Source organism: Ammodytes marinus (genome assembly GCF_949987685.1).
Source record: "Ammodytes marinus genome assembly, chromosome: 19".
Lineage (NCBI taxonomy): Eukaryota > Metazoa > Chordata > Actinopteri > Uranoscopiformes > Ammodytidae > Ammodytes > Ammodytes marinus.
The window spans coordinates 4,611,053-4,627,475 of NC_137223.1; the positions used below are offsets into that span (position 1 = coordinate 4,611,053).

The window sequence follows — 16,423 nt, forward strand, 5'->3', positions numbered from 1 at the left end:
AGAAAGAAAAGTTAAACAGGATAATTAATTAGTAGGATTAGTAGGTTAAACAAATATACAAATAAATACATTTAGAGGTGGTTGCACCTTTGGTTAGTTCTTAGCCATACCTTTACTTGGCTCTTAAAGGTGGCCAGAGTGGGACGTTCCCTTATAGTTGGGGGTAGTGTGTTCCATAATGCCCTACCTTTAATAGATAGTGCATTATGACTGATCATGGTGTGAAGAGTAGAGAGACCTTACTAGATAAATAACTCCCATTACAAGTTACAAGTCACCTATTACAAGTTAAAGGACAAAAGTATCTTATTTTGAAAATATTAAAGTATCCTGTATTGAGCTGTATGGGACTACAAATACATTTGATGTTCACTGTGGATTTATGTATGTATTCATTTGTATTCATATATTGATTGTTGTGCCTACATCCATCAGACTCATGATGCAATAGATGTATCTATTTATTTACACTTTCATTTTTTAACACCATTCCTAATAACTATTTTTATTATCATTGTCTGTATTGACTATTCTTCATGGATTTGCAAGTTTTTCATGAAAATACAATATTCAAGTAGAGTAAAAGTGCTTTAACATTGTACATAAGTATAGCCTGCAAATCCAGACCTGCCGCTAGGCGCTGGCAAATTAAATTTGCTGCGCCTGTTGGTCTGGACACTCTCCATTGAAGCTCATTTAATATGTCAAGAAATCCTGAGCTACCAATTAAATCGTTCTTTCTGATATGGGCGGGCCAGAGCCCTATGTATGGTGCTCTGGGGCGGACGTAACCGGATGACGACAGTGCGATGCATCATGCACTGCCGAAACCGTGATAGTAAACAGATATGGCTATGGATATGTTGTTTGAGTTTGAGACGGCTTTGGCCTCGACACTTAGCGATTTGGAAGTCGGCACTGAAATCTTTCATTAGCAAGTAAGAGGAATGTTCTGTTTTGCCGACCGACCACGGCAAAAGTTTAATTTAACATTCAACCCGCTAGTTCATTGCTCTGATTGGTCGTAGTGCTATCCAATTGCGTGCATTGGCATTTGAAATGCACGCGTAGGTGCCGCCCCTTGAGTTGGAAAGGTCTATTGATCGTGGCCAGACCCTCTATCGTTCTAGATATTATGGGTCTAGATTTCCAGGTTAACTTAAGTACAGTAATTGAAGAAAATGTATTTAGTAACATTGCACCTCTGCCTGTGTTTTCTCTCTCTATAGAAACACGATGGGCAGTTCACAGTCATCCAGTTGGTGGGCATGCTGCGGGGCATAGCGGCGGGGATGAGGTACCTCTCTGACATGGGATATGTCCACAGAGACCTGGCCGCACGCAACATCCTGGTCAACAGCAACCTGGTGTGCAAAGTGTCTGACTTCGGCCTGTCCAGGGTGATAGACGACGACCCAGAGGCTGTATACACCACCACTGTGAGTCAATTCAAGCTTGTGCTCTCTCTCTCTCTCTCTCTCTCTCTCTCTCTCTCTCTCTCTCTCTCTCTCTCTCTCTCTCTCTCTCTCTCTCTCTCTCTCTCTCTCTCTCTCTCTCTCTCTCTCTCTCTCTCTCTCTCTCTCTCTCTCTCTCTCTCTCTCTCTCTCTCTCTCTCTCTCAATTCAAAGAAGCTTTATTAGCATGACTATACAGTAGTTGTAAACAAACAGTGTTGCCAAAGCATTACAGAATTACAAATATTACAACAAAATGGAACGTCAGAGCAATGTGTGAATGTAACAAAATAGCATAACAAACAGATGTACATAATAATATCTAATATATAAATATATATATGGACAAGATTGATTATTTATTCATGATTTATTTATTTCTCTCTCTCTCCCTCTCTCTCTCTCTCTCTTATGCTAAATGAATTGTTTAATACTAATTTAATAAATGATTTAGAGTTTAAGCAATTAGTAAGGAACAACTTTTCTTTTCATTTAATTTCTTATTAATTATTCCTGAGTCAAGTTTCAGGGGAAAATGGCTTTCACATTACCACGTTATGACTTCTCAGGTTTTATGTGTCTCTTTGTTTTAATATCATTGTAAATTGAATATTTGTCAGTCTGGGCTGTTGGTTGAAGACACAAAATGTGTGTGTCAATTTCCGGCCCTTCTAAGGCATTCATAAAGAGTTTTTTTTTAACTTATTAATAATCCATTCATTTTGCATTGATAAATATTAATTCATTTTCAGTAACCCCATAAAGTCTGTAATTTAAAACAAAATTGCCAAACAGCAGTGTCAATGGGATATTACGCAAGTTTATTCTTATTAATGAAAAATGGATCTATAAAGCATAAACAAATGTTTTACCAACGGTTAAGTCATACGTTACATCCTGTAAATCCACAAAGAGTGCCAGAGAGTTTGCTTATGTTTGCCGAAAACCTTCAAAAACTTACTATTTTGTTCATTTAAAATGTTGACACTGCATGTGATTGTAAATGCTCTTTCTAACTTATGTTTTAGATGCAGGATATAATGTATTTTGGTCTTCACTCCAGCCACTGACTTTCATTTTTTCGTGAATAGGGCGGCAAAATACCCGTTCGATGGACGGCGCCAGAAGCTATACAGTATCGTAAATTCACGTCGGCCAGTGACGTGTGGAGCTACGGCGTGGTGATGTGGGAGGTCATGTCCTACGGGGAGCGGCCTTACTGGGATATGTCCAATCAAGACGTGAGTTACTACCTGATGTAAAACTACCATTCAATTTAATAACACAATAGGTTTCGTCTGATGGACTAACTCATAACCAAGAAATGATGGAAGTGATTTTGTTATTGGACTGTTGGTCAAACAAGTCATTTGTCACCTTGGGCTGTGAGAAAGTTGTACTAGGCATTTTTTTTACTATTTCTTCCATTGTTATTGGTCACAAATAGAGAGTATAAAGAGTGCTGGTACAGTTGAGGTAATGCGTTACTTCCAATCTGTGAGAGCTACTAGATTATTCCAAGATTATCCCCAGATTCATCTCTAATTATCCTTGATTTAATTAATTTAATTTCACTAAAACATAGAATAAAATAACAGACGAAACACTCAGTTTCCGGTTCTTCTTTGAGGGGTTTCTTGGAGGACCCCATGAGAACAGTTCGATGGGGACTGTAACCTTGGGGCTTAATTAGTTCAAGAAGTCTGGCTATAATCATGCAGTATGAATCCTTTTAAAAGGAGAAACAGCCCTGCAATTGGACACTGTATTCCAGAGAACATGGATTTGATGCTGGTATTTAAGATATTAAAGAAATGCATCATGCGTTATGCGTTTGTTCCAAATGTCTTTTAGAATGTGTTTAATGACTTATGGTAATGTGAACCATTGTAAGTACAAGAGTTGAACCGATCACACAGCGAGCGACCTTTTCATATTTTGCACCCGTTTGCATTGCCTTTAGGCCATGTTAATACGACAACAGTCAATGCTGAAAACAGGAAGGTTTTAACTTAACGATTTCAAAAGTTTGCACGTTCAGACTCAATTTTTTTTAAACTTTCATCATGCATACGGTTTCAGAAACAGGCCAAAATTGCTGTAGTACACATGCCAAGCCAGTAGTTCGCAGTGGCACTTATAGCCTAGTAGATAGCTAGGATTTGAAGATATATTATATACTATATTAGGTGCTGTACATAAATAATGTTTCTAGGACTGCCCCCTCAAAGTAAATGATTCAAATCATCAGTCGATGTAGATTCTTCAAGTTGAGCATTTATTTTTTTCAGTGTGCATTACAATAAAACAGGATAAAAGCAAAACGGTGACGTAATCCGTGCCAGGCCAGTAGATGGCGATAATGTGTCACGTCAAACACCATAGAAGAACATTGCGAGCGTGAACATTTTATTGAGCAAGCAAAAAACTAAAGTTGATTCATATGTGTGTGTGTGTGCAATGTATCGATTCTCCTCGCTTTGGTGTGGTAATGTTGTAGTGAAGCGACGTTGCATTGACAACAATGAATTCCCCTGTCTAGGCGGCAAGCCTGAGTAACATGAGTGTTCAAAGATCCACACTGGAGGGCGTTTACCAAAAGCTCCATTTTAAGTTATCTTAATCGCTGTTTTCCACTGTAATATCTAAAACTAATGCACTTTTCTGATTGCCTATGGTAGTCGACTGGGGAAATTCTAAGTCGGGGACATAGCAATAATTATTTCTGAAAATTCAGATGGGTATTGATGATTATCACCAATCCTGACATACCATTAGGATCTGACTCCTGGTATGTTCTTCCCTTTTGCTATTCAAAGAACACATGTACCCTCACTTCTTTTTCACAAATTGCTATAATGATTGACTCACCCAGTTCTCTGAGTGCAGTTGCCTACTTTTCCTGTCAACTCCCACTTAGGTAGGTCCCACTGCGCCAGAACCACTTGAAGTCATTCACTTTTAGTCGGACATTTGACACATTTTGATTGATGGGTTGAAGACGGGTTAGCTCCATGGCCTTTTACATTCCTATATAGTGCCCAATGTTAAGCACCCCACAGCATCAGGGGCTAATCATAATTACAATTCTCCAGAGGGCCTGTGGATTGACCAATCAGATGATAGAAAAATGCTAAACATGCCGGCCGGGTGCATTGAAGTGGGAGCAATGTGGTGTTTTCAAACGATTTGCTACTTGACAGACATCAACGTCAAAAATGTTAGCGCTTTGTCAAAATGTCAGCGAAAAATCCTTCTGGGGGAATGGAGGAACAACATTATTTGCATTTTTACCTCAACAGTTTCATTGTTTTGACACCTTTTCCCTCCATGACTCATTCTTGTCTGAGGAGTCCTGACAGGAATAGCTGATAAACATATGCAGAAAGGTACACAGCGCACCTACTATGGCAGTGACTTTTGAATCTACTCCTTGCTAAACTGTAACAATAGATGCAGTTTAAATGCTCTGTGGAAAGATAGCTTGTATTGTTCACCACTGCTGTATAAATAATGCTTTTTATTTTGATGCAAGGTAAAATGTTGGGAAATTATGCTCAGGCGCACAACTTAATCTACACTGTGGCATATAATGTATGCTAATTGTCTACTGTGTAACAAGAAACTTGACACGGTGGTGCTTTAAAGGTTATCAGCTAAATAATGAGATCAATTCTAAAACTTGCAGTCAGCCAGTGGAGAGAGATTTGGATGGTTTTTAATATGAGGCCATCTCATTATGAGTGAAATGCCTCAGCTCTAGCATTTAGAACTAATTAAAGGGACTAGATATTTTTTCATTGCTTTTTCAATCAATGCATCAGCTTTTCAGGATCAGTAACCCTACATTTTACTAGTGATGTCACACTAGTAAAATGTAGGGTTAGACAGTGAGACCATAAAACACTCTTTCTGCCTTTTCTCAGGCTATGATGAACTTATTTCAAAAATGTTTGCACATTTATACTAGATAGGATCTCAGAGTTCAATGCACCTTCATATTCTCACCGGTGAAGGGTGGGTGATATGTCTTCAGACTTCACAAAGAGCCTGTGAAAGTGTCCACGTTGGCTCTTTAAGGACAAGTAGTAGTAAAAGTCAAAGTCAAAATGATTTCTATAGCACATTTAAAAACAACGTCAGTTGACCAAAGTGCTGTACAAGCAGGGTTGCCGCGGATCTTGAAAAGCATTAAAAGTCATTAAATTTAAGTTTCAATATTCAAGGCCTTAAATGTCTTAAAAAGTCTGGAATTATTGGGTGGGCGGCATTAAATTTAATCGGGGGCAGAATTAACGAGCTTGCCTTATTTGTTTCTTTCTAGTTTTCTAGTTTAATTGTTAGATTTCTATGTTTTTATTTTATCGGTGTTTTATATACTTCAAAGATATCCGGCAAGTCCGACACATACGCTAGAGGCAGTACGGCCGTGTGAGGCTGGGTACCGCATTTAAAACGTAGAAGAAGAATGTGTGTTCCCTGCTTTCGAATTTGAAGTCGGCCGCGGTAGAGCAAAAAAGGAGAGAAGAACGCGGCGGAATCGGGCGGAATGCATGCCAAGCTATTATAAATTCAGTGAGAGGTGGAGGGAGGACGACTGGCTGGCTTTTTTCACCCCGCGACCACACACTGCCGCTGCTTGTAGGTGCGCAATCACCCACCCGCTGATGATATAGGTAGGCTACTGTCGCAAATCACACAAGACGTTGATTGTGTTTAGTAAACATGTTTATTTATCTATATTTATAAATAGCTGCTCATCAGACGTTCATTCAGCTCATTCAGGTCGCGTTGACTTAGCGTGAGCTCATGGAGTGAGACGCGGTCTCTATCTCACTGATTGTCTCTCTTTCCGTCGCTTTCTTTCTCTCCACTCTGTACTCCCTTTCTGACGGCTAGATAAAAGCTATTGCCGACCCTCCCATCAATCGCAGATAGTAACCTACGTTTCCTTTGCCAATCGGTACAACCCTATTACCCGCGGTTTATTAACCTGAATGCCTGCAACAATACTGTATGAAGAACAAATTACTTTGCCCAAATTACCGCAGGTCCCGTGAGCATGGATGTAAATCTACAGGTGGCTAGGCCAACATACACATACGATTTTGAAATTGCAAAAACCTCCCTTGACCTGTGGAACCAATTTTTAAATAGTTTCTGCCATAAGTTCTGAAAAAAAAGTTAATGGACTAAGTTTGTTATTTATTGAATAAGGAATTAAAATATGAAGAACATTCGGATTATTCTTCCCCAAAAAATATCCCATTTTTAATTTAGCCTAATTAAAATATTGTATGCTGCACCTAACACATATTTTCTAAATTGATTAAACTGTTCTTGTTACTCGATTAATCAGAAAATGTAAACCAATTGATACAGTTCTATAATTGGTTGAAAATGTGGTAATGATGGGTTTTCAGGTTGCCTTTACAGTGATCTCTTATATGTATTTGATGGTAAGTGCGGGGGGACATTGTCTTCATTCAGACTGCTGAAAATGTTTTATTTTCTGTAATTAGACAGCAGTTGTTAGCTAAAGTGCATTGAATATGTGTTAGTCAGATTTAATGTAACCCTTTACGGAGTATACTGTAGTGTAGTTTGTCGATTTCTGTTACCGCGGTATTGGTATTATTTTTTCATTTTAGAGGTCTTAAAAAGGTCTTAAATGTCTTTAAATTTGAACTTTAAAAATGTGCAGATACCATGTGTACAAGATACAATACAAAATAACATATAAGATACATGAAAAAAAAGTTAGGAGTGTCAAAGTCTCAACTTGTGTTAAAGGCCAATGCAACAAGAGTCTTCAGCAACGTATTCAACTGTTCAACTTTACAGGGATCCAGGTTCTATTCATTCACACACAGTCATACTGGTGTAGTAGTACTCTCCTTGAGTCAATTGACTTGGATATAAAAAGTAAACTTGGTAAAGTGGCCCCCTGCAAAAAGTATATTTCAGGCAGTGTTTTTAGCAGACAAGTGTCACATATTTAAATGGACATCATTGATAGCTCTGGCAGAGACAGATACAGCAGGAGGATCTCAGCGGCTTTCTTTCCATATAAGGAAGTTGTTAACTATTAGGGAGGCATTTTGGTATACAGCTCAGTGGAATTGGGCTTCATTCTCAATTTTAATAAGGAATCCGATTACGGTTGGACTGTTTGTACAAGCTGATACTAACGGGTAACTAGTTGTGGGTCAGGGTTGGGGTTTAAGGGGTTACTAAAGGCTGATACCAAATGTGTTTGGGGATTTTGATGATACTAAATGATGTTACTAATAACTCCTTATGTTGTTACATTGTTCAGGTCATAAAGGCCATAGAGGAGGGCTACCGTCTTCCTGCCCCCATGGACTGTCCGCCTGGCATGCATCAGCTAATGCTGGACTGCTGGCAGAAAGACAGAGCCGAACGGCCCAAATTTGACCAGATAGTGGGCATCCTCGACAAGATGATCCGCAACCCCAACACCTTGAAAACCCCACTGGGCACGTGTACAAGGTGAGCAAATCAAATCCCTAAAGGCCGTATCTCACTGGGCTGCGACTGTTTGCGACAAGTTGGAGTCGCAGAGCTTCGCAGTCTTGTCGCCTGAATTTTGAACATGTTCAAAAAATGTGTGCGACAAATCTACTCTCAAAATAGTCTCAGAGTGGTCACAGGTGTCTCGAACGTGTCACAAACCCCTCTCAATTTAGTTTCTGCGAGTCAGAAAGTGCGAGAACTGTGAGACAACTTTGCAAAGGGTTTTAACAACATATGAAACTAAATTGCGACTGATTTGAGACAAAAATTAGATTGACATCCCGTTTGTGCAACGCTCGCCAGACGTTCGCAAGACATAAATGTGAGCTCCCGGCAAGTTTTGGCCAGGACATTCGCAAACGTGTCGTGAGTACCAACTCTGTTAGCCTGCAAGTGAAAAATTGTCGCTAGTTCGCATATTTTCTCGCAATTTTGTGTCGCAAACAGTCGCAGCCCAGTGAGATAGGGGCTTAAAGAATCATTCTTTTAACATATGGCTGGCTTTAAGAATTTTTACCTTTCATTTTAGCACATTAGTGGATCCAATGTGTCCAGTCTGGATGATTTAGCTTCTGTAGTTCACATGATGAAAGATAAATCTGGGGGATCGATACCCACCAAAGCAGCTTCCATGGCTTTATGGTCAATAGCAGGGCTATTAAATCAATCTCTATAATGAGTTCCTGGTACTTTAAAAGTGCAGTGGGAACTCCAGACCCTCATGCTGACATTTGTCAAATGAATTCTATTCGCAGTCAGGAACATAACTTTTCCTGAGGTGAAATCGAGTCTCAGAGGTTACAGAATGGTTCAAAAGCACTTTATAAATATACATTTAAATATATGAACTGTATGTGGTTAATGTATTCAGACTGAATACAAGTATCAAAGCAGAAACTTTACATCCCACATATGTTTTGTTAATTCATTATCGATTGAAGCCTCCAATAAGCTCGTTTTTTTGTTGTTGCCATTTCTCGCAATTTACTGCACCACTGGAAGTCTCTGGTCCTCACTTTGTCTCGCCTGCTGCCCGATTGTGTTTTCAGCCGAAATGTTTTTTGCTTTTTCACATTAAAAGACATTGTACACATCTTTTCTGTGCTCATCCCACAGACCAATTAGTCCGCTGTTAGATCAGAGCACACCAGACTTCACTGCCTTCCGCTCCGTGGGAGAGTGGCTGGAGGCCATCAAGATGGACCGATACAGAGACAACTTCACAGCAGCTGGCTACAGTTCCCTGGAATCTGTGGCCAGGATGTCAATCGAGTGAGTAAGAGATAAAGCCCTCCTCCTCCCAGTGGTCAGGCATCAGTAGAGATTATTAACTCTTACCACATTTAGACTGTGATCTCACCCTACACTTCACTTTATCCTTACCAGAACTTGACACAAATTTTACTTGTCACTTTTTTTGCATTAATGTAGGTCTATAGAAGGTTGGTTGACTTCAATCCAATGCAAGGGGTTTATGGGTTTCTCAAACTTACAGTACATTTTTTTAATGGTTGCCTGGGCTTTTACTTATCAGCACTGAAGAGAACACCAGGTTTTTCTTTTTCTAAATCTGAAACTGCTTCATATTAGCCTGTTTTATTCCTATGCCTTAACATATCTTAGTAAGAGGCCACAGTGTTTCGGCGATTCTGGAAAACACTTGATGTCAAATCACTTTATGTCAAAATCAGTGAATATCTCCTCACGATGGACTCTGGGGGCACACAAGGGCTCAACCCCTCCTTGGGTATCCTACAGTATCTCTGCATGTGCCTGACTTACTCTATATAATGAAAAAGTCAAGGCTGGTAAATCTCACTTGTGCCCTTTTGCTGTTAATAGTCGGGGTGCGTGCATTTAGATTGATGTGTTGTCATGTCTTTTTTTTTGCAGGGACGTGATGAGCTTGGGGATCACGTTAGTGGGCCATCAGAAAAAGATCATGAGCAGCATACAGACAACCAGAGCCCATATGTTGCATCTCCACGGCACAGGGGTTCAAGTGTGACGGAACTTGCATAAGAACAGGGAGGGCCGTATCAGAACAGGCCCAGGCAAAGACAACACAAATACAGAACTGATTCTGGAGCAGTGACTGGGAGTACTTAACCTCCCGGATTAAACGGCACAGTAAAACGGACGTGTTATGTCTGAATCTTCCGGGCCTGTGGGTCTGGAGTGAAATCATTCCTTTTTGTTCCTCAGCGAAGGACCTCTACAAAGGGGGCACTAAAGAGAAGGAGAAGAGGGGCATGAAAATAACTACCTGGACGAGACGACTTCCTATTTTATTTTTTATTTTATTGTATGTTTTTTTTAGAAGCGCTTATGAACTCGACCACATATCAAAATGGCGCGTAGGAAAAAGGAGTTTAGACGCTTTCGGTACATTTCTTTTAACTTAAGAAAGGATTTTAAAGTGCACATACCACGGCTATGGATTTCCTTTGGGAAAGAACGAAAACACAAACTTGTGTCTGCTAGCGGAGGTTTCACTTTTTTTTCTAATGTGTTAATTGTCTTTTCTGTTCCACACACAGTGACATAAAACTTTTTTTTTATTTATTTTTTTAAATTTGGACTATGTGACAACAGGGTAAACTGTTTTATCCAAACACAGAGGGAGCTTTAAACGGTACTTCTTGGTGATGACATGCTGGACAGTTTAAAACAGCTTAGCAGTGACTTGTGAGACGTCCACGTCATATAAGGCATCCTCACACAATGTCTGCAGATTACAGGCGTGGGGGGGGGTTTTGACTTGACCTTTCAACATTTGTAATCAAGGAATCGAACGAAGAATCTGAAAAGCGAGAAGAGATTGTTCTCTACCAGACTTTTATATCAAGAGTAGCAATATCCTTTGTCTTGTGTTCACTACAGGAAATACAGAATGCTTGGTTATTGAATAAGAATGCCGCAGCGCTATTTGCTAAGAGTGTATTGAAACTGAAGCCACAGCAAAATGGCCTTGGCCATCATTTTGCCCAAAAAATGTTGCACACTGTTTTGTTTTGGTGCATTGTTTTAACTGCAACTACAATGTTTTAATGGGGTGGATCAAAGAAAGATGTAGATGTAAAACTGCCTTAAAAATGTGTTGGATTTAAGTATTGCCACTATTTTAGGCACTTCAATGGAAACGCTTTTCTGACGTTCATTTAAAAAAGGGTGGACAAGCTCCCTATTTTCTTTTTCTTCTTCTTCTTCTTTTGGTTTCCTTGTAGTGCGATGTCTTTTTATCTGGCAACTCGGAACTGGTGAAAAATGAAATGCACGGTTACACGGTTTTTAATGCCACGAGTGACACGGTTAGCGAAGGAGCGATGTACTTTATAACAGAGCAATAATTACCGGGTAGAAAACGGTTCCTCAGCTAACTATTTTTTTGTCAAGGTGCTAGGTCTCATCACGTATCTAAGACTAAGAAAAACCCCTTTGGACATCACTAGAAGGGAAAGGGAATGTACCTTTTCGAGTCAGGCACGGGTCGTCTTAAACCACAGCGTCCCCACATGCAGGTCCCCTTGTCTATCCATGCCATACCACTATCCCCTCAGGCGTAGATGAAAACTCCCTCTTTAAAGTCGACCCTATTTGCTTCCGTACGGGCTTTCTATGGGAGGGTTAGGGTCAGAGGGTTAGGGTTAGGGCTTTGCAGAGGAAAAGTGTAAAACGCCAATCAACCTATTCGCTGCCATCTGTCCCCACCTTCAATGCAAACAAAGATAATGTTGTTGGTGTTGAGCAGGTTCTTAATGCAATATTCTTTGATAAAGAAAAATGCATTCAGTGGGCATGTAAAGACGAGCGAGAAGAGAAAGGAATAGAACTTATGTTACTGGTTGAGGGGATGAGTCTGTATTTTAAAAGCCACTGTCACACACTACAACTATTATTTAATCTACGGTTGCATACGTGAGAGCATAAGCCACATCAGGAAAACCGTGAGCTCACTTGACAAGCAGCGAAAAGCATTAGTAGCTTTTTCTCTTTGTCTGTGCATTGTCTCATGCATCCACATTAAGCCAGCTACATTTGAAAACACATCTTTAACTCTCTCTGTGCTTTGGCCCTCTCTCTCTGTCCAGACTAAAGCATGTGTGAAGCCTTTTGAAAAGGTGTTCGTGGGGTCTGACATTTTCAAAAAGACAAGTGGATGTAAAAGCCTGCCTGGATGAAGTCTGTCACCTCTATAAAAGGTTAGCTATATAGTCCTAAAAACAGATGTCCATGCACATTTTTCAGCACGTAATGTCTGCACACACGTAGTTGTGCAGACCTCACCAACATGTATACACACAATACAGACGTGCATATTAATCTGTATGTATGTATGTCTGTTATATAAAAAAACGTAATAACTTCCTGCCATTAAAAAATTAATATTAATGAACACCAATCAAATTGCTTTTTAATACTTGTTCCATTGCCTGACAACAGGAGAGAAAGAAAGTAACTTAAAGTCATTAACATTTGGGTTTATCTGTATTAACACACTGTATAAATGATCACAGACCCCAGGACGTTTAACTAGTTGAGACTCGGGAGACTGAGGCCATTTTCATGAGGGATGCATTTTTTTTTTTTATATCGGTGTATATGTGGACATGGCCTTAGCACAGAGATATATACGGAAATTGCCTGGAAGCTAATGTGGATGCATGTAAACTGTGTTTTCAGATTGATCTAGCTTAGTTTGGATGCACGCTTGGATCCATTTGCACTGTGGGACTAACCTTTGTGTGGAGACACCAGGAATGAGCCCTGACCAGCTCTAACACAAGCACACGCACACACACACACACACACACACACACACACACACACACACACACACACACACACACACATCCCTTTTATCCATACAGCAGAGCTCAGCAATTGGGCCTTGGCCAAACCTTTGAATTGAATACCGGCATAAAGTCATTCAGTCAGCACAAAACTCCCCAGTTCACAGGCAGCACTCCCTCTTTCACCCCCCTCACCCCACTCCCCTCTCTGATTTTATAAGCGGGCCCCTGAAGGCCTCATACACACCCTGGGGTAGAATGCCTCTCCTCTTCCCTATTTCCTGTGCTAGGGGGAAACCACAGTTTGAGCCAAATTGAGATTAAGGCTACAGGATACAATCGATACAAACGTCCAAACTCACCTGTAACCTTCACCAACTAAAAAGTCACTTTACTGTCTGTTTCGTCCACATTTTAAACTTCAGGTTGCTCCACTACAAGAAAAAAAGAAAAAAAAATGTTTGTTTGTGACAAAAACAATGAAAATGTTACGAAAAAAAAAAACATATACCTGCAGGATGTAGAGGCTTGGTTGGAATCAGGAAATAGCAAATAGAGTATGAAGTTATTTTTTCAAATATTTTGGGCTTCAGCAGTTGGAAATGTGTGTTCACCGCTTTTTGACAAAGGCGGTGGATAATTCCAAAGAGTGCAGCACTGTTGATTGTGTCAGAAAAAAAAGAGCCGAGATTTGAGGGGTGGGGAATCTTTGTATATGTTCTAATTGTAAAACTTGTACATTTTTATTTATATTGTTTTTTTACACATTTACTCAGTAGAAAAAGCTCTGAATACATTGAAAATGCACTATATTTTTCTATCTCACAGAGGAATTATTGTCACCCACTATAAAGGTTTTGGTTGTACATAATGTTTTTCATTTAGGACCAAAGACGGCTGATTGGATTTTCCATCTTTTACTTAGACATTGTTTTGATTTTTGCCTTGTAGTTTGTTGTACAAATTTTGTCAATTTATTATTATTTATTTTTTCTGTGATGAAAGTATTGAGAATATTCACTGGTTTCAAAAAGTATTTTCCCCAACAGCGGAACTGTAAAATCATTTAATTAACTAGACAATTTCTTGTTACATAGACAATTCTTTTTGCTTTGTAACCTTTGTAATAGACTGTACATATATTTTTGGAAATATAATACAATCTCTATAGAAGTTTTGAGTCTCCTTTGCAGTGGTTTTTCATACTCTGGGTGTGTCTTTATTTGATCAGTTATTTTATTAATTCAACCTCCATGTGGGTTTTGGTCACATTTTATCACATGCATCTTTCTAATTTGGTATCAAATGTTACCTCTGGACATTTTAGTCTTCCAAAAAGACACCAAATGAAAGATATTCTCCTTTTAATTTAGGCAAACACATTAGTGTTTCTTTAATCATTCATATATTAAAAGCATACTAATCTATATCCCATATCCAGCAAATGCTTGGTCGAACATTTGTGTATACTAACCACGTCAATAGTTGACTCTCAGAGTGTTATGATTAGTATGCCTTTAATCCATGTTGACTAAAGCTTTATATACAATTTGAGTCTAGTTTGAGTTTGAACCACATATGAACATTTAAGTTAGCCTGGAAATCCAGACCCACATCTAGGATGATGTAGGGTCTGGCAATGAGCAATAGACCTTCCCAACTCAAGGGGCGGGACCAACACATGCATTTCAAATACTACTGCATGCAATTGGATAGCACTATCAGATAGTACGATTTGATTGGTAGCTCCAAACATAGTTAATGAGCTTCAATGGATCATGTCCAAACCAACAGGCTGAGCAAATCTTTCCAGGTTACATTTATGTCAGACTTAGACAAAAAAAATGTTCTTCAAAAAGGCAGAGTCTGGTCTGATGTCACATAATTATAGCATACCATTTGCTCAAGCAGCCTTAATAAAGCGTTAATACAGCAACATGAGTCACATTACAGATCTGTTCATTTATAAGATCATGTTCATGGATAACTTTGTGCTAACCGTTTTATGACAGAGTCCATAAGTCCAACACTGCAGCTTGTGCTTCATTTGACTGAGACATAACCAAAACTTTTGAACAGTGGCCGGTAACTTTGACATTGTAATGGAGACTTGTCACTTGAGTACTATATATTAGTATACAGTAAGTATAGACTGTATACAATGGTAAATGGACTTGACTTATATAGCGCCTTGTAGCTGATTTTCTCAGCCCCAAAGTGCTTTACATATCTTACCACATTCACCCATTAATACACCGATGGCAGTAGCTGCCATGCAAGGTGCTCTCTGAACCATCGGGAGCAATTTGGGGTTCAGTGTCTTGCTCAGGGACACTTCTACATGTGGCAGGGAGACGGGGGATCGAACCTCCTACCCTGCACTCCAGAGGCGATCTCCCTACCCACTTTGCCACTGCCGCCCACAATGATAAGCCTAAAGGAAATTGTCCATCCAGTTAAATGTACTCCATAAAACTAAATGTGCCAAGTATAATTTCACATGTGGAATATGTGTAAGGTATGCTATTATTGTTAGCAACAGCTCCCAATAATGAAGATCCCAGGTGACAACATCCATGTGAAACACAATTACAGCAGTGACACTGCAAGAACACAAATAATGATAAATATTGCCCTAGTGCATGCTGGGATTCTTCCCTACATGCCTATACAGATACAGCATATACTGTATAGGCATCACATGAGTGCCGATCACAGAAATGTGTCCGAGATAAGACCCAAATGAGAAATGGCAGAAATATATCTTATGTAAAAGAGAAATGGCCATACTGTATATTCCAAACAGTCTGGATTTTACATAGGCTGGCAACCCATGTTTGTTCCCAGCATTTTTTTTAGGAATTATATCTAATGTTTTAGTAAATGATGTATCAACCACTATTCAATTCAGCAGTTTTAAAAAGGAGTAAGAATCATTCTAAACATTAAACTTGAATAGCATATGTATTATTAGATTGAACCAACATAGGGAATACTCTTTGTAAAATATTAGCAATAATAAAAAAACACTTCATACACAATTTAGACAGTGCAGCACTAACGCAATAAAAAGACAATAACATCCTCTATAATATCCTTATCATGATATTGTTTTTTAAATGACTCATCGTTCTCATGGGTTAACACTTACTGAAAATCAATCCTCGAGTAAAAAAATCAATGTATTTCCTGAGTTAGATTCAATTTGGTCATATTACCATAATGTTTGCTAATCCTCATCCTGAAAACAATTCACATATTGGATCTTTATATCTCAAAGTACAACATGTCTTCATCTAGAGGAAAAACTTGCATGGCAGACTGCCAGAGAAAGAGAGAGAGAACGGGGAAAGAAATCATTTTGTACTTGCCGATTCTGCAATAATCCTGTCTTTCCATTATTACGGTATCTGACATTTTGCATCTAATATAGAAGTCAAACGAGGGGATATGGAGATGAATGCTTTGGAACAGTGTACATTGATTCTGAGCAAACGTCCAGGCTTGAATAATGCGTTTACCTGTTTGGACTCTGCAGGGGAAAACAGATCATGACCCATTTAGAACAAACAAAGGCTTTTTCTTTTTCACAGTTCAGGTGTTTCCCCTTTGGGAGAATATAATGTGGGATTTGCAGAC

General features: G+C 39.2%; 1 protein-coding gene across 2 annotated transcripts in view; it reads left to right on the forward strand.

Annotated features, from left to right (window-relative positions):
• Positions 1 to 13,844, forward strand: part of epha7 (eph receptor A7) — a 105,783-nt gene extending 91,939 nt beyond the window's left edge. For both annotated transcript variants that reach the window (XM_080048005.1, XM_080048006.1), the window contains exons 12-16: positions 1,230 to 1,439; positions 2,546 to 2,695; positions 7,774 to 7,967; positions 9,108 to 9,263; positions 9,885 to 13,844. In XM_080048005.1, coding sequence (XP_079904131.1) covers positions 1,230 to 1,439; positions 2,546 to 2,695; positions 7,774 to 7,967; positions 9,108 to 9,263; positions 9,885 to 9,999 — 825 coding nt within the window. In that variant the 3' untranslated portion in view covers positions 10,000 to 13,844. The remainder of the gene's footprint in view (positions 1 to 1,229; positions 1,440 to 2,545; positions 2,696 to 7,773; positions 7,968 to 9,107; positions 9,264 to 9,884) is intronic.
• The last annotated feature ends 2,579 nt before the right edge of the window (positions 13,845 to 16,423 follow it).